The sequence below is a fragment of the Mustela erminea genome, chromosome 8 (assembly GCF_009829155.1).
Source record: "Mustela erminea isolate mMusErm1 chromosome 8, mMusErm1.Pri, whole genome shotgun sequence".
NCBI lineage: Eukaryota > Metazoa > Chordata > Mammalia > Carnivora > Mustelidae > Mustela > Mustela erminea.
The window spans coordinates 42418776-42441855 of NC_045621.1; the positions used below are offsets into that span (position 1 = coordinate 42418776).

At 47.9% G+C, this 23080-nt stretch overlaps 1 protein-coding gene across 1 annotated transcript in view; it reads left to right on the plus strand.

The window, feature by feature from the left end:
* Positions 1–23080, plus strand: part of AGAP1 (ArfGAP with GTPase domain, ankyrin repeat and PH domain 1) — a 514946-nt gene that overhangs the window by 422674 nt on the left and 69192 nt on the right. Inside the window, 2 exon segments of the mRNA XM_032355251.1 lie at positions 15962–16116; positions 19201–19291. Of these exon segments, the coding sequence (XP_032211142.1) occupies positions 15962–16116; positions 19201–19291 (246 nt within the window).

The following is a 23080-nucleotide window of genomic DNA, read 5'->3' on the forward strand; positions in this document are numbered from 1 at the left end:
AAATAATAGAATTTTACGAGCAGTCGCACGCAGTATGATTTTTTGTCTTATTTTTAAGGGTGTTAAATATACTCTTTCACTGTTTTTTTAGTGTTAGTTTTTCAACTTAGGCTGTATATCGTTTCTTTTCCCTGTGTCCTTATCAGATTTGTTTTTCTTTCGTGTGTGTATGCATTTGTCATGACAAATTTGTTTATTGACTCCTGGCCTTCAAAAAAAAAAAAAAAAAAGGCACATCTGGTTTTCCATGTGGTCATATATAAAGTTGGGAGACAGTGAGGAGGTGGACAGACAGTTCCCCCTGGGACTTGCTGACAGCCCTTCCTGGAGACACTGATGGGCTGTAGCCCCCGACAGGTGTGGTGATGTGCAGAAGTAGGAGCTTCTCACCTTGACCGGCCAGGTAATCTGTGGCGTCTGCCCTGCCCGGCTGTCCTGGCTGGGGTCGGACAGTGATGTGTGCAGCTCCCAGGAGTCCAAACACCAGATGAGGCTGCATCTCCAGGCCCTCAGTCGACTGCCAGCAGCCGCTGCAGGCAGTCCCAGGGGAACTGGAGTAAATAATGACCACCAAGCCAATCCTCCCTCCCATTTTCTCTCATTTCCATTCAGCGTTGAGTTACATCTGTGAATCTTCAATTAAGTGACATGACTGTTCTTCCTTTACTTTGTTTGGTAATTCTGTAAGCACACCATCTCATTTCATACCACTTTTAGTCATGTTTTCCTGAATTCGTGTAATTATATAAATTTTCAAAATGCCTTTCTGACCTCCAGTCTTTTGCTGTGTGATGTCATCATATATTCTCTATAAGATGATCCTTTATGAAAATTCATACCCTGAACATTCCAAGGTTGGTTATCACCTGAGGCCTTGGGTGATCTGCTAAATGTACCTTCCTCAGACTGAGTATTTTTTAAACTGGTCTCTTTGTATAGTGTATTCAGACGTACCCTCCAAAACACCAGAAGGAGAGTTGATCCCAAGATCAACTGAGTTCCCAACTCAGTTTCCAACTCCAACAGGTTTCGGGAGTTAGGAAGGGGCACACGCTATGAGCCAGGCACCATACGAGGAGCGTGTCCACACCTCTGAGCCGGCCTCAGCATGACCTGGAACGGGGCACCTGCATCCCCCTTTCCAGATCCAGGGAGTGCAGCTCAGGTGTTTTGGGCTTGCCTGGAGACTCAGGTTGGCGGGAGACAGGCAGGACTGGAATTTGGACCTGGTAGTCTCACTCTAAAACCCTTTTTCTCCTGTGTCCACTCATTCCTGACCCCTGGCCTGCATTATTTCAGCAAATCCACATGGTACCCTGCTGGTAGGTATCCTGTTGGAGATGGGAAATTGGAGTTCTAGAGGTAGAATGCATGCCCAGAGAGCTCAACTCCAGGACCTACTCCTGGATCCTCATGGAACAGGTCAATAGATGGGTCAATGATGGGAGGAGATAAGACAGATTACCCAGAACGGATGACAGAAATGCCCAAGACGAGAAAACAAACAAAAATGTGCTCTTTTCTACTTTTTTCTGTCCATTGGGGTTAGTTACCTCAGAAACCGAAACGGAAACCTGATGTTTCTGTATATGTATATTAGACTAATTTTTACATCTCTGTTACTTTATAAAAATTCAACTCTGCCAAGGTTGGTGAAATTTCAGTTCCTTCAACAAGAACGAGCTTTCATTTTGCCATCTCAGAGGTTTGTGAAATGGGATGGAAGATCTGTTGATGGTGGGATTCTCCAGTTCATCGCTGCCTCTGAGCCCAAGGGAGAACCACGTCCGCATCAGGCGGCTGAAGCCAGACTTGGGAATGTTCAGATCCGAGGTCCGCGTCTTTCGGAGGAAGAATAGAGAGGGCTGAGCAGAAAGTGGGCGCTGTGTCAAGGGGATGTAGAAGGAAGGCCTGTGGGATGTGTGTGAGCAGCAGCACCCCAGAATAGGGCCACATGGGGTCCCTGCACTGTCTTCCTCCGCCCACCCAGAGACAGGTGGGATTATCGTCCCCTGCAAGACAGAACAGAAGGACTCTTCCAGGACATGAGAAAGCATAAATGGGTAAAGGAGAAATGTGTTGGGGCACAAGGGGTGTTTCTTGGGGTGCCAGTCCCACCCTCATTTTGTGAGCTGAATAAGCCACTTTGAGGTATAGGTGATGCTCACACACAGGTCCCAGCCAGGTTCAATATTAGCCTGAGTCTCTGTTCAGTCCCGTCTCGGGGTACATTTCTGTGGATCTGGGACTTGCCCAGAGACGGGTCTGTGAAACCTGTTTGCACGGCTTCCCTGTGCCACAGCGGGCCAAACGGAGGGACCCTAAGGTCCCTAGCACATGGTCATAAACAGGCCCCACATAGAGGGATACAAGCCATTTGGAGAGCACCAGCCAGCACAGCTGCTTGCCTCGGACCTCCATCTGTGTCCCTCCTGCACCAGACGGCCAGCACAGTCCCTGTCCAGCACCTGATGCCCCCGGTCGTGGTGCTGAAATATCTGTCTCCTTCAGGTCGAGGCAAACAGATGACCAGCTCATGCTTATGCACTCGCGGCTGATAGTGACGAGCTTGCCAGGTCTCAGGTCCCTATCCTGCGCAGGTCTGGGGCAGAGGGAAGGGAGAAGGGCTTGCAGTCAGACAAGGGATGTTGGACGAAGACTCTGGCATGGAGTGAGGGAATATTCGTTCCAGAGGAGGCATGGTGTGCCCTGCGGGTTAGTGGAGAGTGAAGCTCTACATGGTGGAGGGGGTCAGGAAAGGCTTCACTGTCTCCGGGATTCAACAGGAGCCACAACGGACTGCAGCACCGAGCATTTTCCTGGCATCCTGCCCTGGGATTCCCAGGAAGCCCAAGGGAGAGGCTCATATCCTCCACATTTCCCAAAAGGAGAAACTGAGGTGTAGGGAGGAGCGGTCACGTGCCTCCAGAAAGCACCCTCACAGGTGGTCACTGAGGTCAGAGCCACAGCCTGAACCCGTGGGCTCCATAACAGGTGTTGGGCAGGTGGAGGCTCGAGCAGAGAGTCACAGACTCCCTGCTCGGGCTGTGACCTCCATGGACGGCCCTCACCACAGGGAGGGGAACAAGGCTGCTCTGCCGCTGTGGATGTGACCTGTTGTGTCCTTTGGTGTCTGCATCCAGCCCTGACCTCCGGGCTCATCTCCTGAGGCTGCCTTCGACACCTGGACACAGGGCTTGCCACTGTGAGTCCTTCGGACACCTGCAGACCATGGTGATGCTCGATCGGAGGTTCTGCACACCACGTATTTGTGAGCAGTGGTGTAGATGGCGCTTATTCAGCCCCAACTCCTGAGCCAGATGGGGGTCCAGTTCCGGAGTCTCCACGGCACCTCGGTCCCCCGTCTGCAGGCTGTGGAGACGGCACACTAACATATCCAGAGGAAGGTCGCTCAGCATCCACACCTGCTGCTATTGTCCATGCCTTGTGCCAGAGCACCGCCGGTCCCGTCATCAAGGAAAACTCAGAGCTTGAGAAACGTGGACATGGCAAGGAGCAGAGATTCAGCAAGAGATGTTTCCCTGAAAGTGTGAGGGGGGACTTAAAATCAAACCTCGTTTTTTTCCAGACCTTGAAAGCTACCCCTCTCCCTTCACTGTCATCCTCAAAGCAGTCATCAAACACGGAAATTTGGCTTTGGAAACAGACGTGCCTGAGCAGATCCCAGTTCTGCCACTTCCCAACTGTGTGGGTTACGATGACTTGCTGGGTCTGTCCTCCCCCTGCCTTGTTTTCTTCCCCCAGAATGAACACGATGAAGCCTACTTGGAAGGATGACTGGAGAAGAAATGACTTGACAGCAGAGCTGGGCCCACGGTCAGGGTGACCACAGGGGTCACAGTGAAATTCTTAGACTTATTTAATAGGCAGATCACTCCAAGAACACAGTCTGTGGAGAGTATCCATGGCACTATTTTCTAGGCCTGTTGAGTGTATTAGTTGAGGGCAAAATCGGCCAAGGTAGACGCTGGTCAGTGATGAATGGCACAGATTATGAACTCCTGCAGATCAATTAAGATTGGAGACCCTTTCATGGAAAGTAACTCCAGAATCGACTTTTAGGGGAGAAAAGTGAGGGTACTTGTCTTTCCAGCCATCAGCTTTTCAAAGGGTAACCAAGACACTGTCAACCAACCCCACAGCCAGCAGTAGCTAGGGGCAGCCCCAGGGGCAATACAGGGCCCGCCCAGCAGCAGAGCCCACACATGCCTTCCACCAGGAGACTGGGGTCCCTGGAAAGTGACGAACATCAACTAGAATGAGTAACAAATGATAAATGCGCAGAGCACTGCTTAGGAACCACATAAATCAAAACAGATATTCTGGGCTCGCTTTCTCTTTCTAAACCAAGAGCTTGGGCCTCAGGCTTTCCTGCAGTGCCTTGGCCATAAGCAGATGCCAGGAAGTTGCTCGAACATCTGTCTTCTCCATCCTGAAGTGTCACAGTTTGGGATCTGTTTATATTTTTTCAGGAGATTTGTCTTAGATACTTTCCCTAATGTAAGAAATGCCTGGCACCCCATGGCTTTGGAAGCCAAAGCTGATAGAACAGAGTTTCGTGGTGCCCAGCTCTCAGACTGCTCTCCCAGCTCTTTCTAATGTGTTTGGAAAATAAGAGAATCTTCCCATGACAACAGCGATTAACATCCCTAACTTTGTGACCTCCCCCTGGGGACTCGCTTCTTCACAGAATTAATTCTGCTCATGTCCTAAATTAAGCCACAGTACCTCTGTTGGACTCTGGGCTAAACAAAGATATTTACCTAATTCAGAGTTTGCAAAAATATTTACCTAAATACCACAAACTGAGTGTGTTCATAATGAGCAGAAATAATGGTGGTTTTTTTTTTCCTTTTCTGCTTAAAATTAACTTCTGGAGCAGGAGGAGGGAGTGTTTTTCTATGTATTATTTAGTGCCCATAGGTCTTGGTTCTGCACAACCCTAGACCATATTCTTTAGGTTTTCCTTCACATTTATTGTGCTCTATGAAAATGGGAGAATTACTGAAAATAAGTAGAAACTGACTTTTTGTATTATGGTGGGTTTGGCTGAAACCTTAAACATGTGGTTTTCGTAATGAAGTAAAAGATCTAGACCACGTGCCTATGTGATATATGCTTTGAAAGCGGAAGTATCTCAGTATTTTACAAAATGCGTGGCTCAAAAAATTAACATAAAAGCCTGGGGCTGCGTACGACATAACCACGAGTGATCTCGCCGTGTGTAGATTGTGGTAGACCCGAAGAGGGGGCAGACCGGCAAATGCATCCCCTCCCTGTTTCCGACTTGGACCAGCTGACAATGGCTGTGTGCAGAGTTGCGTTAGGAAGGATTCTGAGGTTGCATCAGGCTCTTCAGGATCCATTATGGATGTCTTTCCTGGCAAAAGAAAGGGAGGGACAGCACGCCTCTGTCATCCCAGGCCAGCCTTGGGCCTCCCTCATGCTTGAAGCTGAGATCAAAGGGTGGGATGGGCTCCCAGCTGGCAGGTGGCAGAGCAGGAAGGGCAGAAGAGGGAAGCCCGTTCCCGGAGAGGACCACAAAATTGGAAGGACGTGAAGAAAAGACAATGTGGAGTTTCAGGCAAAAAGTGGGAGAAACCGATTGCTGTGCTCACTTGGTAATGAGAAAAAAAAAAATGACTGAGCCAAACGTTGAAGTGACTATTAACCTGTTAATCCAGGTACTGTGATAGATGCTAAAACAAAAGTTCTAATTCTTGATCAACAGAAGTCTGGAGTGGAGAAGACCACTGTCTGACTGCAGGGCTTGGCTATTTCACAGTCAGATCACTTTTAAATGGTGAGCAGCTGGGAACCCGCAGGTTCTGTGGATCCTGGACTCCTCCCTTGGCCCCCTCTTCAAGGAGACCTGTCCCTTGGCGCAGAGCAGCTCATCCCTGCAGAGTTGAGAGAACACATTCTCATCATGGGTTTGTCATGACCTATGTCAGGAAGGACACTTAGCCTCACAGATAGCGCTGAGCATGGGAGGCTGGGTTCCAGCTTAGTAGAGGCGCTCAGGAGAATGGACTCAGGTGCTCCATCCTGCCAGTGAAGACAGCGACAGACACAGACACGCTGACCCCTTCTAAACTCAGAAGAGATGTCCTTGCTCGTGTCAAACCTGCATCTTAGTTTCAAGCAGTTGTGTGTCCCCTGGGCATAGGGGACCAGGTTGCCTGGGCCTTTGTAAGAACACAGTGCAGTTGCTCTGTTGCTCAGACCTACCCCTGGAGACAGGCTCACATCTGTCTGGTTCTTCTCCCTTCCACCCACTTGCCCAAAACGCATCCCTGGTCCAGGCAGTCTCCTGTTGGAAACAGCTTCCAAATGTAGAACAGTTGCAGCTGCTTTAAGTCCTTTAACCCTTTGTCTGCTAGGAGTCCACAAAAATAATTGATGACTGATTGGCCCATTAACCTTTAAAAAAAAAAAAGTTTGACAGGCCAGACTTGTGTAATGAGGAGGGATTCCTCGTGAAATCAGTCTGATGGCTGAGTTGCTTGCCCCTGAGGAGGCAAAATTAGCCCCACGGGGCCTCGTCTGCATAGAAACTGGACGCAATTAGTGTAATATCCGGTGTTATTAATGTCGTTTGGAATAATTGGGCAGGTTGATTTCGACAGGTTCATGGCGCTAAAATACTATTATAGTGGACCTCTCCGCAGCTAACTGTTAAACACAGCAAACTGTTCAAATCCCTGCGAGCCCAATCACAAAACTTTATTTAGCAGCTCAGCCCTGGAATGTCACGTCGCGAGACAACACAGTTCTTCATCCCCAGCCGTGGATATGCGGCGCTCTGATATCCCCGCCCAGGGGCCGTGGACCAAAGATTACTGGTGACGTGTGCGTCTGACACGGAGAAGCCCACTCGTGACGTCCGCGCCAGCAGGCCTTCTGGCAACCTGAGTTCTATTTCTACAGGATAAATTAAATATAAGCCGCTGTAGTTGTCACGAGTTTGTATTAGTGAAAGGAATAATAGCAAGTGTATGTTCCTGGGGTCCACGTGCACACTCTTCACATTTTAAATGAGGGTGACAGTGAAGAGTAATGTTCAGTCTGTCTTTCTGACTGATTGGCCTCACGCTGCCAATTACTGTTTTTTATCATTTTTTATGTAGTTGCATATAACTAAAATATCACTGTGCCACTTCATTATGGGATGGAATCCTGCTCGTCCATTGGTGATTTGAATAAGGCCATATCGCCAGAAAGAAATTCATGTTCATCCGTAAAGAAGAAGGGAAAATGTCCAAAAATCTGCTATGAATGAATGTAAACAGTCACTGCTATTAAGCAAGGATTAAATCAAGAGATTTACTAAGCGTTGACCCTAGTAGGATGCCTGGTTAGTCTGTCCCAAGTCTTCTGTCCCCGGGATGAATCAGGATGGAGTTTGAAACAGGTGGCTGCAGCTGGCTAGAGGGGAACCTGGAGGGCATACGGTGCATCCGGCGCATCCCATCACTCCACTTTGCCGGTCGGCAGCCATCTTACCTCCACTGGGTGGGGTGGGGGTGGGTCTCGGCGTGGAGGGGCCAAGGTACCTGCATTTGTGGGACATAGCTTGACAGGTCCCCAGTAAGAGAGGAAGGAGATCTGTGGCCCCAGCCCAGTTGAAAACCTGGAGAAGGAAACTTGACACGTGCCACCCACCCCCAGAACAGAGCACAGCAGCCAAGACTGTCACTTGCTCTGATGATCCTGGTATAGATGGGACTGTCCTCCTCCTGGTGCTAACCGATCACTGACGATGGCAGCTGGACAGTCCCCAGCTTATGACTGACACACCCAAGGGCATCACGTCCCGGGAGCCGTGACAACAGCTCTGCGGATGTCTGTCATCCCGTCCCCTGGCGTTCTCCAACTGGACGAGCTTAAAAGAATCGACGCTAGTGACAAGCTGGGTAGAGATTTTAGGGAAACTCCTTTTTAAAAGTTCGCACACCTTGCTTGTCTGACATAGGTAACAAGGAGAAGTAGCAGAAAGGTCACTGGGAAGAGGAGAGACACTTCCAGCTCCCACTGGACACCCGCCAAGAGTTCCTTTCCTTTAAATGTTTGTTTTCAAAAAGCAAAGAGCACTACTAGCCACTTTAAAGAAAGAAGAATAATTAAAGGTAATGAGATGATGGCGATAGGTCTTTTTGTATTTTTCCTAACACAGAACTAGAGCCTGACAGTATTTATTTTGTATTTATTATTCCTCGCAGTTTCATTGCAAAGAAACAAAGTATCCCTTCATGGAAATTATATGTAGTGTGATTAAAAATGCAGTTGCTCTGTAATCCTTGTTCTTATTTTGTTTTAATCTAGGGAGGCAGAGAAAAGCCATACGGCAGATAGAATTCAGTTCTGAAATTCTAACTGTATCACTGTTAATATATTACCCCCCCACCACCACCAAAAATAAAGCCACATAAAGACATTAGTATCTGGGGAAGCATGTTATGCCGTAAGCATCAGCTGGGACCCCTGTGCAGACAGCAAGTAGACCCCTTATTTGGAGTCTCAACCCCTTATTTGGGGAGCAAGGCATCCCTGCTGCCCAGCTCCTTATAAAGACATCTTCACCAGAGCCCAGAATCCAAAAGAAGGCTCACCCCCACTGGGGATGCCTCTTTCCTGGGACAGTGCCAGAGTTACATCCACCTTCTCCACACAAGCTGGACCCCTCTCCTCCAACTAGCCCCAAGGTTTCCGTTGGCAGTTCAGCAAGGAGCCCCATAAGTGTGGCCCACCTGGCTAAGGCCAGCCCAGCGCCAAAGGCAGCAGCATTTGTCGGGAGCTGTTACTGGGGCCCTATGGGCAAGACTGGAGGGCCCATCTTCTGCCACATCAAGGCCCAGCAGTTGGGGTAAAAGAGAAAACTTCCCCCAAAGAAGCTCTGTCAGTGTTTGACAGCATATTGAGCTTCGGCTTAGAGTGACTCCTGTCGGAGACCAGTCCTGACGCTCCCACCTGTCCTGTGACCGCTGGGCCTCAGTGTACGCTTCCAGACACCTTAGAAACAGCACATACACACAGATGTCACAGTGACCACACTTACTATGACACCACACTTTGTCCTCATTCGTGGCTTCATTATTTCCATGACTGTGTGCCTTTCCGGGTTGGCAGTCACCCCCAGGCCTTCCCCTGGGCAAAGCACAGTGTCCCAGATGAATTGGAGTCTTGTGCGTTTGCACCGGTGGTTCTTCGTTGGGTCATGAAACTTGTGCTTTCCAGGGTTGTTGGGGCGACCCTTGTTTTCTAGACACTTCTGGCAACCTTGCCAGTCTCACACCTCTCCTCGAGAGCCCATGTCCACCAGGCTGGGTCACGGGATGTCTTGCATCCATTTGTTCTGTGCTTTGCTGATTCTTATTGGTGTTTCATTACAGTTAGCAGACCCTGCAAGGGTCTCAGCTCCCAGGAGACGAGGCGTGAAACCCTCTCTGGCTGCTTGCATACTCTGGTTTGTCCATCACCTCGAAATGCAGGGTGGGCTCTGCCCTTCACCACCTGTTAGCAGTGACTGCAGGTTCCAGTGATCCCTTGTGTAGTTACTTTAACAACAAAGTCAAATTGGCTTATTCACAGTTCTTCGTATCCTTTCCTATCACAGATGGAAGGAAATATATATTTGTAAACAGATATGTTTACATATGATTTGTTTTTTCTAATGTACAGAAATGCAACTGATATTTCTTTATATTGGTCTTACATACCTTCCATTTACTAACGGTGGTTCTTATTTTTCATAAATCTAAATTACTTGTGGTGTCCTATGTAAACAGTCCTGCAATCCATGATTTTTTTTCTTTCCAGTGTTTAGGTCTTCTATTCTCTGGTATATCTTGGCCCCAGGGTTGAACAAATGCTGTTACAGTGAGCATCTTTGCTTTGAGTACCCTTTAACTATAAGAAGTGATTGCTTCTGTTCGTCATTAAGAATAATGATGCTACGGGTTTGATAGGTACTTTTTGTCCAACTAACGGGGTTCCCTTCTAGTCCTGGTTTGATTATAGATTTTGGTCGTATATCTTTTGCTTATTTAAGTGTTTCCCCCTTCTGATTTGGAAGGTGCATCTTTTACTTCTTCTTTTGTAGAGACTGACCCTGGTACTCTATCATATGTGCCTAATGCTCGTCCTTCACACCCTTACAGATGAGTAGGCCACCCGATAACACATTGGTTCCAGTGTCTCTCTGCCAGCCTGTCTCGGGTACTTTGAAATGAGACTTTATTCTCAAAAGTAGTATCTGACACAGGTTTTGCTTAATGCATCTACATCTCTATCTGTTCAGCTGTTCACCAGTCCTTCCCTGGTGCTGGCTTGTTTTCTAGACACTTCTGAAGAGCATATTTGTTAGCAGCTCCTTCAGCGAGTCTTGGTAATAGACTCTTTCTACTGTTTTGTTTTGTTTTTGTTTTTGTTTTCCACATAAAATATGTTCCACTCTTCTTCTTCAGAGAAGGTTTTCCAGGCTCCCATGCCTTGACCGACATTATTTGCTTCCAGGACTCGAGGGTATTATCCCTCTGTCTTGAAGTTTTGGTTGTTGCTCTTGAGATAATCTGTCATCCATTCCACTGCCATTTTTTTAAGAGCAGTCTGCCTTCTCTTTCTTTGTGTTATTATGGACCCTTTATTGTCTAGTTTTCCATGGTTTCGTAAGCTTCTGGTGTGGTTCTTCATGGCTGCGATCCTTCCTGGTTGATGCTGTTTTCCCTGGTTTAGAGCCCTCTATCATTCACAGTCCCGTGAGGCACCCACCATTTACCCGGTGGTCAGGTATGCATCCCACCTTCCACATGCCCCATCATTTCTCTTCCACAGCAGCCTCACTGTGTCCTCTGTTAGTCCCTCTGTCCTCCGGCTCTTCACTCCCCCACCCCACCCCCTTGCAAGCTCCTCCTTCATCCTGTCGGGGGGGGGGGGGGTTGTTAACAGTATCATTCGAATTTCCAAAAGAACTATCCTTTTTTCTGCTCTACCTGATCAATTTTCATGGTCTCCTTTTGCCTGAAAATTTAGGGTTCTATTTTTTGTGTTTATACATTTCAAGCATAGTTACTTTAAATTAGGTATCTGTAATCCTTTGGATCTAAATTTACTGTCCTGTTTTCTTTGTGTTTAGTGTCTTTGGTATTGAGTTCACATGTGGTCAATTTTTGTGGAATGCTTTCCTTGCAAGGACATGCCAGGAGCCAAGGAGGCTCTACAAAGACAGGGCCCGTGTCCCCTTCTCATCCTGATTGCTTGGTTGAGGGGGGGAGTCACTCAAGGTTCTCTCTCCCACCTTATTATGACCACCTTGTTTGTTATGCCACCAAAGGTGTTTGTCCTTAGGGTGATGCTTACTTATAGGCATTTAGCTCTCAGTGCTCACTGTTCTGGTGTCTGAATTCCTGGGGCCTCGGGGACAGGGAAAGAGGGTAGGCTGGGAGATTGGGCCGTCGGTACAGTAACAAGTACGTTTTGTGGAGAAGCCCTGCATATGTCTGTCCACCATATTGCAGGGCAGTATGGTTAGCAGACTGTGTGGAAGCCATGCTCAGGCTCGTACTCCCCTGGGAGGAATGTGGCACACAGTCATCACATGGTAAACTCCAAGCCAGAGCCAGGGAAGCAGTCAGCTGAGGGCCAGAAGTAGGGGATGCAGAGAACCCTGCAGAGCAGGGAGTTCAGTAAACAATGCTGTAACTAAGGAGATGGCCGTGGGAAGAGAGGAGAAGGTGGGATCTGGGTGATTTTGAAGGGTTATGGCAGTTTGGTTTCATGCATGGTAATTTGATGTGAGGACACAATATTTAAAGAGTATCTGTGGGCATTTTTAAAATTCTACAAATGATTAGATCTGGGGGTCGGAGCTACAGACCTGAGAATTGTCCACATATATCAGAAGTGACTGTCTATGTTTTGGAAGGAAATGAACCCTCAGAAGTGGTGGGGGGGCGGGGGAAGCCATGAACTAAACCTGGGGTATATATTCACCGGTGGTCGGCAAAGGAGGGCTGGGTAGGAGAAGAAGAAGCTGTGATTTATAAGCTAGAAAGAAAATTCTGAGCCTGGCAAAGCAATGGCCAGCGTGCTGAGCTGCAGCACCCCCCTTCCCCTAGGGCAGACATTGCTAGTTGAGCGTAGCACTCATTCTCCAGAAGCCTGAAGCCAGCCTTGGGACCCTCCACACGGAGGCCTGGCTGCTGCTCAAAGCCCATGTGTTACAAAAAAGTTGAAAAACTGTCCTGCGTCCCTCCCGTAGTGAGTAGAGAGGGCCTACAGGTCATCTCTGAGAAGCTGAATTTCCTCCAGGCTCCCTCTGAAGAGGACACACAACAGGGGATTAACTTCTCAAGGGTATGATGTCCCAAAGTTGGTTGTTCATCTGCAAATAGCTCCGACAGGGAGAGAATCTTCTGCAAGTACAAACAGGAATGTTGGGTGGTATAGAATATGCTAGAAAAGGAAACTTGTGTCCAGTATAAGTAGCTGGAGAAGACAAATGGTGGGATTGACTTTGGAAGTGATGGAAAAGTTCCAGAGGAGATGTAGCAAGAGTTCCATTTGGAGATTTGAAAGAAATGAAGTTCAATATTCCTGTAACTGCTTAATTATGTTTATTCCCACAAGTAGCTTTGGCATACACAGGTAAGTTCTGTTTACATAATTAATGGGACAAAGCCAGACTCTACTCCAGCAGTTGAATCTGAAAGTCTAGTCTTTGCACGAGCTATGACGAGTGTTTCGGTGGAGAACTCTTCATAACAGCTAGAACCAAACAAAAAGTATTAGTGTTCCTGCACCACAGACCCCCATCAGTGTGTGCCTCTGTGCCACAGGCCCCCATTAGTGTGTTTCCTGGTGCCACAGGCCCCCATCAGTGTTCTCACTGCTTTGTGCTGAATCATCTGAGGTTATGCGTGCACTGGTTCCCCCTAGATAATGTCTCCTGTGTGCCTGAATCCTTGCCCCCCTCGGGGAGCCCGGCAGTCACACACCTGAGCTGTCATCAGTGGAAAGCAAGCTCAGTTCTTTCCCTTAGTTCCAGGGGAGGTAGCCAGTGATTCTGGCTAGAAAGCTTTGTGGCAGACCAGTGATGCATGAATTTAACTGAGAAACTAATGGTTATAATGTTTTTTTTCCCCTGATAGGTTCAAAAAATCCTGATCAGGGGAACTTTTGTGGTGCATTTGAATTTCACAGATTAAGACAAGTGTGAGCCTATTGGGTAGATGTAATCAACAATTGTCACATTGCACTGTGAATTAGCAAGCTTTTCCCAGTGGCCTGACTATGACTTAAGTTGTTCTTCTTGTCTCCCCTACCAGTTCACTGGGGTGGTTTTGCATAAAGTACATGAATTCAGGGTACTATCTTACAGAATTCAGTATAGAAGAGATTGTAATTTATAGTGTTAGGACATTAAACCCTGTGGATCAAGAAGCTAGACCTTTAAGAATCCACAGATGTAGTATCTCAGCCAATAATTGCAAGGTACATTTGTGGTTCAGTCATGGGAGACCTATTTGAAAGTCACAGCGAGATTTTGGGTTTGTTGTTGTTGTTGTTGTTTTAAGATTTTAGTTACTCATTTAGAGAGAGGGAGAGGCAGAGAAAGAATCCCAAACAGACTCCACACTGAGCCAGGCCTGACATGGGGCTCGATCCCAGGACCCTGAGATCATGACCCCAGCCCAAATGAAGAGTTGGACACTCAGCCAACTGAGCTACCCAGGTGCCTTAAAAACAGCTAGTTTTTAAGATGAAAATCCCAACAAGGCCGTAAGTGTCCAAGGGCATCCGGGGTGGAGGGGGAGAAGACCCCCTGCCTTCCTCCCCCTCCACCCTGTTCCATAGCAGATCACTTCTCTCTTCTGTGTGAACACAGGGGTCATTTGTTCTCCAGCTCAAGAGCATGGTAGATTGGGGTAGAATTTCTGATGCCCCCTCACTTCTGAACTCTTAATCACCGTCTCTCCAGAACTCAAGTCATAGAGAGTTAGGAAGCGTGGCATGCTCACCTACCCTGCAGGCAAGCGTAAGACACCCCCCACCCAGACCCCTGCATCCTGCGATGCCTTCCAGAGGCTCTGCCCTTGCCCTTGCCCCTGAAGGGGCATACCCTTCAGCCCTTTCTCCAAGCTCTGCCAGTCTTCTCCACAGGAAGCCCAGCTTTTGGCCCCTTCTGGTGGGAGGGCCTTCAGTTCAGCCAGGGCCATGCCTGACCTGCACTTGGCACCTGCATCCCACAGTGCACTGCATCACAGGAGCTTTGAACAATGCCAGCATTGTCATAGACCTTTGAGAAGCCGGTGGGAGCACTGGACCCTCTTGTCAGACAGATGTCAGTCACATTACCTGAGACCAGGTGCATTTGTAGAAGGCCTTCAGCAGTGGTTTGGCCTGTGGACATACCCACCTGCTCTCCTTCCAGTGCTATTCAGAGTTGGTTCCAGCTCCCTGAGGGACTAAGTTCTAAAATAGTGACTTTACATGGAGCACAATACCGTTATCATCAGAATGTGTATAGATGCTGTGTAACTGTGGCGTAGCCTTGTTTCCAAGGCAGTTGAAGCTCCTTTAGGGAAGTGGTTGCCCAGAGCTGGCTGTGCATTAGGAACGTTATGGTTCCTGGGTCGGATGGGAGGGGTCCGTCCATCACAGTGGTCGAGGCTGCTCCTCTCCTGAGACAGGGAAGCAGGGAAGGACCTGATGTGCAGGATAGCCTCCTCATCTCGGGGCTGAAGGATTCCAGGGAGGCAGGGCTCTGGGAGAACAGCCTCGAAAAGGGCAGGACTGACCTGCGCAGCAGGGAACTGGGCAAAGGTCAGGGGCTGGGAGGGCTGCTCCAGAGCTGAGAGTGTGGAAGATCGGGGCTTGGTGTGGTAGATGTGCCTACATGTGGGTGACAGTGGTCACCTAGGCAGTGGTCTGCTTGGCAGGTCTCAGTGGTTCTCAGTATGACTAACAGCTGCTCACAGGGCAATTGTAACGCAGCTGCTTCACAGTCCAGTGCCTGCAAACTACAGCTCAAATGAGACGTTGTGACTAAAACTCGAGCTCGAGATCTCTCCATGGTTGTTGGTAACTCATCATGCTGCTTTTATGTGGTGCCCCTTCTGTCTCTGTGGCAGTAGCGGGGCTAGACAGAAACAGAGGGTCTCCCGTGGCCCAGGCTGTGTCAGCCTCAATGGCACATGTCACTAAGCCAATATGTAACACTGTGGAGTGGGCGGCCTTTCCCCCCAGGTTAAGGGTACGGAAGTGAGCCTCGGAGGAGTCAAGAATCTGTCCAAAGACACCACCATGGCAAGTGGTAGAGCATGATTTGATTGCAGGTCCCACCCTTCCCTGTGCAGATGGTCACCCCAGTCGCAGCCGTGATGTCGCCTCAAATCACCTGGAGTCCCACTCACTTTCCAGGCAGAAGACAATGGAATGAAAGCCTTCCTCACTGAAATGGGTCTCCTGCCGATAAAGAGCAGAAACCCCCAGGTGTCCCCGTTTGCCGTTGGTCAGTCTGTGGATCTTCACACAGGTGCCTGAGAGAAATCAAGACTCTACCCTGAGATTAATGCCATTAACTGAATTTTCACCCCCACAGATCTCTCAATGGTGCAGTGAGTGACCGTGTTATTTTCCTGAGTGGCTTCCTCTGTGCCCAACACAGAGACACGGACATCACACACTGATTTTCATTTTTCCTCATCCCCCGAGCACTGATTGAAACCCAGCTAAACCATGCTGGCTTTAGGAACCAAATCTTGCGTGTTTGGAGGTCTGTGGATTCAGATCTCCGCTGTGTAGTCGGGCCGTCCTGTGTGTGCCGCCAGCCCCATGCAGGCACGATTGAACCCAAAGGCACTTTTATGACCGAGGACGGGCAGAGGGGCTGCGATCTCATGAAAGCTAAACTCTTCATCCCCACCACTCTGTGTTTCAGAACAAGAAGAAAACTTTGAGTTTATCATTGTGTCCCTCACTGGCCAGACGTGGCACTTTGAAGCCACCACATATGAAGAGCGAGATGCGTGGGTCCAAGCCATCGAGAGCCAGATCCTAGCCAGCTTACAGTCATGTGAGAGCAGCAAGAATAAGGTAAGACCCTTAGCAGGCTGCCCCCCGAAATCAAGAGCCACTGATCGTTAAAGGGAAGTGGAGGCCCGGAGGAATGCCCAAGGGAGGGGAAGCATCATATGATGTGTGTGACTGACAGAAGCCACTTATTCTTCCGGAGTGAAAAGCTAAATAATTGAAAAGAATGAAAAAACACTTTGTGTCGATATGTATCAAGTATGAGTATCCTAGCCTAACCATGTTCCTGTGGCAGAACATCCCATTTTACATCTTGACTCTCTCAACTAATCCCAAAAAGAAAGCATTGACCTTTTCATGGTGGGTGATGAGATCTTTTAAACTCTTGTAGCTTATGCATCGACATTTACTTTGTTTTAGGCAGAATACACTCAGGAGAGGAGAGGGAGACTTAAAAGATGCACTGTTCTCTTCTCACAAATGCACAAAATTCAGACCCATGTCAAGTTAGAACACTGACTCTTGCTACAGAAGTAAAGGAAAACGAAAGGCGCATGGATGAGTCTGCAGGGCATCAGGCGGGGGGGGGGGGGGGGGGTGGCGGACAGCGTCCATTCTGTAAACTCTGCTGATGAAGCCCGCTGTGTGCTTTATTCAGTCAGCAGAGGTGATTCTTTGCAGTTGTTTAGCCAGAAAAACAAAACAGAACAAGAAACTGTAAGCTGCGTTTCCTAGACCACTACTGGGGATATTCCCATTATGGCTTTTTTCTCAGTGATTGCTTCAGTAGGGTAGGTGTTTTCAACCCCTTTTCTGGGACATTGTAAAGTCTCGAAGAACGTTTTGATTTTTTAAACTATGATCAACCAGAAAAGGAGAGAAAGAGCATTGCCCACCAATCTGCCCCCTCCGTTTGTGACCATTTGAAGAAACCTCTGCACGATCCCTGCTCAGCTTAAGAAGGGAGTCTGTCTTTCAGAAAGGTGGAGTGTCTTACCTTATTACCTTATTACCCTCTTTAACCAGGATAAACCAGACCACAGTCATTGTTATTATAATGTAATTTGCTTCTCTTCTTTAAAGATGTTTTATACCAGGGTGGGAAGGATCACTGCCTTTCCTTTCCAAGAACCTTCGCTTTACTGACTCACATCCACAGATGGGGCTTCTGAAGCAAATGCAAGGAAGTTTCTGGATCTCCTCATGGACAGGGATTGACGGCACATATCCCACACAAAGCATGGGACTCTAGTTCCAGAACAGGAGTGGGGAGAGCATATGGTCGAGCAAACAGACACATCCTCCAAATCTTAGACACGATCATGGTATTTTACGTCAGACTTGAATCCATGCCACGCCCTTGCCGGACTCTTCCCAGCTCTTTGGGAGAACAGACAGCATCACTCTGGGCATGACACAAACAACTGCCTACAATGCTGTTCCCTTTCACTCTGTCTACCAGCGCTCTCCCTTGGAGGACTCATGAGCACCAGGGAAGACAGACTCATACCTGTTCCCCTGGGTGTTTGCTGAGTAGGTGTCAAAGTCTGCAGCATGGAAGTCCCATCCAAGGAAAAGCTGCAGGGAAAATACAGACTCAAATGAGTATGAAGTCTAAGGAATTCTGGCTGCTTGTGGATAATGCAGGCATGGGCATACATATGCTGTAGAAGTCAAACAGGCAGACAGACAGACAGACACATCCCTTTGTGTGCACATACTCCAGAAGCCAACATAAGTTGTTAAGTACACTTTGGATACTGGGGTATCCAGCCAAAGGGAAAAAAAAAATCTTAATAATGCAGTTATGCTGATTAGATAATAGATACAAATAAATTATAATTTATGTTAGTAAGCAGTCGGTTGTTCCACATCAAACAGTTTGACATGTGATGATTCTATTTGTGATTTCTGATATAAAAATCCAGCTTATTTTAAGTATTCTCTGATACTTGTTATGTTTAACCATTATTAAATATATGCATTGTTAACCTTTAGAAACAGTACCTGTCCTGGGATGCCTGGCTGGCTCAGTCAGTAGAACCTGCAGGTTTTGACCTTGGGGTCATGAGTTCAAGCCCCATGTTGGGCATGGGTTTACTTTAAAAATAATAATAATAAAGTTAGCTTAAAAATAGTACATACCCTGGTACCTAGCACCTCTGCTTCCAAAACTTTGCCATCAGTAAGTAATAACGAATGTAGGCTAAATTTTAGCAATGAGTTCTTTAGAGCACTATTTACAGTGGAGAAAAATTGGAAACCACCTAAATGTCCACCAAAGAAAACTTCAGAAAGAAATTCTTATAAGTGGCATGAGATCCAGCCACTCAAAATGATGACATGGGAGAATGCAAGGTGGCATTGAGAAGTGACCCCATGTCTTTAGGCTAAAGCACAGGTTCCAAAGCAATACAGGCTGGCCTTTTTTTTAAAGTACGTGTATGCATACAGGTGTGCTTTTGAAAACAGGTTAGAAGAATAGATACCATAATGTTGCTAAAACAAAGCATGGATGATCACATCAAAGCTTGTAAATTCTTAAGTTGTTCTTTTCTCCCTTGGGTATTTCTTTAACTTGTAGAGAGAAGAGGCTTAAGTATCAGTTTAAGAACCAGTGCCCCTCCTTGCCCTCCACCCTCCTTAGTGACTTTGTTGCTAGAGCAACTGAGATACTCTTAATGTGAAAAGTGCATCTCTAAGGCATGAAGTGTGGTATGGACGTGGTTTCCTGCTGAGGAATCATGAGATGTGTCTCGTGGTGCTGATTAAGCCCTGACCCATGGCTCATAAGCAGATTCTTTCCCCTTCTTCCATCTTCAGAGCAAGCAGACCCGACAGGGCATGCTAACCACTTCCATCCCCCAGGTGGCGGTTGGTCTGTGTTCACTCACGAATGATCCAGAACTTACCTCTGTCCTCGTTTCTAGCAGAGTCCCCTCGCCTGACAGGTCTTAACGCAGGGCACACAGCTTTCTCTGGCAGTCATGCTTTTCCCCCAAAGACCTAAGAAGAGGAGCGGCTGCTTCAGATCGTCCTCATCCTAAATCTGCTGGCACACAGTTTGGCTTTGCCCCGATGTTGCCAGGGGCTGTGCCAGTGTCTCCCGGGCTTCTCACCTCTTGCCTTTTTTCCCTCTATGCCCAGTCCCGATTGACGAGCCAGAGTGAGGCCATGGCCTTGCAGTCGATACGAAACATCCGCGGGAACTCCCACTGCGTGGACTGCGAGACCCAGAGTAAGTCTGGGCGGGGGAAGGCACACAGGAGGCGGGGCAGTCTGGTGACACCCAGGGCACAGTGGACCCATGTCAGTCCTTTGGCATATAAGGTTTATGACGTGATGTGATGACTTTTAAAGAACTGAAATATTCATGTTTGGATTTTATTTGAACACAGTACCCTGCACTCAAGCCTAGGTTTGCCTTCTGCCTCAGGCTTCCTGATGATCAGTGGTCAGGCCAGCCAGGGGTTCGGCTGTGCTCCCAGATTCGGTGCCATATCCAGAAATTAACCTTTTGCTTCATCAGTGATCATATGCTTGTTTGCTTTTTCATAAAAATGCAGCACAATTGTTAATTCCTGCCCAGAGATTTCTGGGGTCAGTTTTTTTTAATTTCAAAATCATATGTTCTGGGTTTTGGCATCAAAGGTGTTTATTTTTTTAATGTGAAAGTTATTGTACACTAAAGCCTCTGATTAAACTGATAGACTTTATTTTGATTGCTTTGTGCCTTGGAGTGACCCAGTTTCACTTTGTGCTTCCTGCTGTCCAGCACAGAATACAAAGTTTTGACAAGAGGGAGATCCAGTTGAGACCAGGTGAAAGTCATGGGCCCCAGGCTCAGTGTCACCTGGGAATCAGAGGCATGTAATGTGGTCCTGGCCGTCCTGGAGCCCAAGCCCAGTGGGCGAGGCAGGACCCAGAAACCACAGAACCTGCCACCATGGAGAAGGGCTGTTACAGGGCACACAGCAACTCAGGCAGACTTTCTGCAGAAGTTAGTGTTTCGAGGGGCATTGGAAACTCATGGGATCTGAACAGGTGGCTGGAGGGGTCATGGTATCAGGGAAGCAGTAGGACATGCATCTGCTGCTCAGGTTAGAGGCTGGTTAGAGCCAAGGAAGGTGAGGATAATGGAGTGGGTGGAGGGTGAGGATGCTAAGTGTGTTGAAGGTAAGGATGCTAAGTGGGTTGGAGGTGATGATGCCAAGTGGGGGGAGGTGAGGATGCTAAGTAGGTTAGAGGTGAGGATGTTAAGTTGGGGGAGGTGAGGTTGCTAAGTGGCAGGGAAGTGAGGATGCTGGAGTGGGGGGAGGTGTAGGTGCTAAGTGGTGGGGAGGTGAGGATGCTAAGTGGAGAACATTAGAGCCTTTATCTTCATCTGTAAACACTGGGAACTCCTTTGAGTTTCAGAGCAGGAGTGAGATGAATTCTGAGCTGTGCTCAGGGAGATTGGCCTGGCCGTCCCATCTCCTGTAGATTGGAACAGAGCAGTAAAGGGAGGAGGAGGCCGCTCTCGGGGATGGTCACGTAAACAGGAGGAGGTAGGCACTAACTCAGGTTGTTAGATGAAAGGGAAGTGGGGAACCCCTCTGAGAAGCCACTGTGCTGCAGGGCAGGAACAGGAAGGGTCACCAGGCCCATGTCTGTGGTCCCCAGGGGAGAGAATGGGTCTCTTCTTCAGGTGTCTTGACAAACTTCTCTAAAGTATCTTCTTTTGTTTAAAGTTTTGAAATTTACTTTTAAAATGTATTGTGAAAGAAGTTATAAGAGAGTACTTATTAAGTGTGTTTTTATCACAAAGTTGTTAAAGTAAGAATTTTTAAAGCTGTTAGAGCCTCCATTAGAAGCAGCTACAACTGTTTCCACCATACAGCCGGAGTCCCTTAGGGACGATTCCGTGGCTCACAGGCTTCGTGGTATGAGCCACGCTGGAGGTCAAGAGTCCCTTCTGGAAGCAGGTGGGTTGCTCGAGGTCTGAGGTGTGGGGTCGGGGGCGTGGAGCAGTGGGGAAGGGAGGCTCCTAAGCAGATATGCAGGGATGAAGGGAGCGGGGAGAGGCCAAAGGTGACAAGTCCAGAGAAAAAAGAGATCACGAGCTCCCATTCCTTAAACACTTTGTCTCCTTCAGGCCTGTGCCAAACCCGCCATTGCGCTCTTTCAGTTCTTATGACTGTGAATGTTGGTGCTGCAGTCAGCCCCAGTTACAGGGGAGGAGACGGGAGTCTGAGGGGGGAGTTATGTATCGAGTTCTATATTCTGTGCCACGAGAAAGAGTAAGCGGAGTTCCTTGCCTCCCTGCTGTATTTTTTCAGAGAATAAGACGGGGGGACAGAGATCAGGACACCAGAAGGGGACACTTTAGCAAAGGCTTTTTGTTTTTAAATCAAGATACCCAGTTTTGGAGAAAGTGCTGGTAAGGGCCCCACCCACACACTGTTGATGACCTGTAAAAGCTCCCTGAGCACTTTGGCAATGTACCTAACAAGCCTCAGGCAGGTGGATGCCCTGCACTCCAGTGGTGTCCTCTGGGGACCAAGCCCATGCAAATGTGCAAAAAGGCATAGAAATGTCGCTTCATAGGTATCCATCACTGCGCTGTTGGCAGAGTAAAGAACCAGAGCACCCCCAATGTGCGAGACTTGAAGAACCATTAATGGTGGCATCTGCTCAGTGCAGTAACATGTGCAACCTTAAAGAGTGATGGTAAAAATTAATAACGTTATGTAAAAAAAAAATACATATTAATTGAGATGGAGAAACTTTATAATGCATTGGAAACGACAAAGAACTTGGGCAGTAAGTCAAGGAGACCCTAGTGAATCATTTCAGGAATTTAGGCAGAAAAGATCTGTAAGGTTGCACTCCAGAACGTGGACCCCACCTCTTTCTGGAAGTGGTAGGGTATGGTGATGTGGGTCATCTAATTGTTGTAGAATGGGCACCTGTGTCTTAGGAAATTGGATGTTGAGTAGCCTGTATTTCGGTGTGTGCAAGTACACACACACATTTGTCAGTGTGTCATACTTTAAATGTAAGGCCATTTACATTGGTCAAACATGAAATGGTCAAACATTAAATGTAAGGAGAGGCTCTGGTTTCTGGGTGTTGAAGAAGAAAGGGGGTCAAGAAGAGGTTGCTGCTTTCTGCAGAGCCCTGGAGAGCCCGATTTCACCCAGGGACCTGGTCCTGCCTGCATCTTCCCAGGGAGGGCACAGGACACTTCTGCAGCCCCCAGCATCACAGCTAGGAGGTCATCCCTCATGCTTCTAGAGGGTTCTGGCAGGAGGGGGGTGGGCCTGCCAGGCCACAAATGTGCGGGATACTTCCTTGGGTTCCAGTGGGATCGAGGCTTCCCTGCTTTGCTGCTAAAGCCAAAACACAGGAAACTGTGTCCTGCCCTCTGCCTGCAGGTCCTGGGAACTGGGTCCAGTGTTTGGTCCTTCTTACTGATTAAAGGTCTTTCTCTTTTTATTTGTTTTCTGGTTTTGTTTTGGTTTGGTTTGGTTTGGTTTGGTTTTTTGAGAAAAGAGACATTGGGAATAAGAAAATGACTTTTTGGAGTCACAGTTAACTTGGTGGTCTCTGTGAAGAGAGGATCAAGTTAGGGGAGAGTGGCTGCTCTATCGGCCGTGATGGGCAGCATGCTAGTAGAACAAAAGACACTCCTGTCCTCCATAGCATTGCTGGGGACAGAGGCGGCGGTTGGCTCCAGCTCCAGCCATTCAGGGAATTAACCAATAAAGGAAGCGTTCCAACCCCAAGAGTTATTTTTCTTAGAAAAATAGAAAGTGCATAGGTAGATTGTTCAATGAACAGAAGCAAGAGAGAGTCTTGTGCATTTCTTCCATGTAAATATGCACAGATAAAAAATAAGTTGACTGTGATCGAAGTGGGTCGTAGTTCCAAAGATTTTCTTTCCTTGTGCTTTGTACTTGACACCTGTCTTTAAATGAGCCCATTACTGTTATCATTTTAAAGGGATCTTTAAGAGGCTTGAGGGGGACTTGAAGGTGTGGTCACC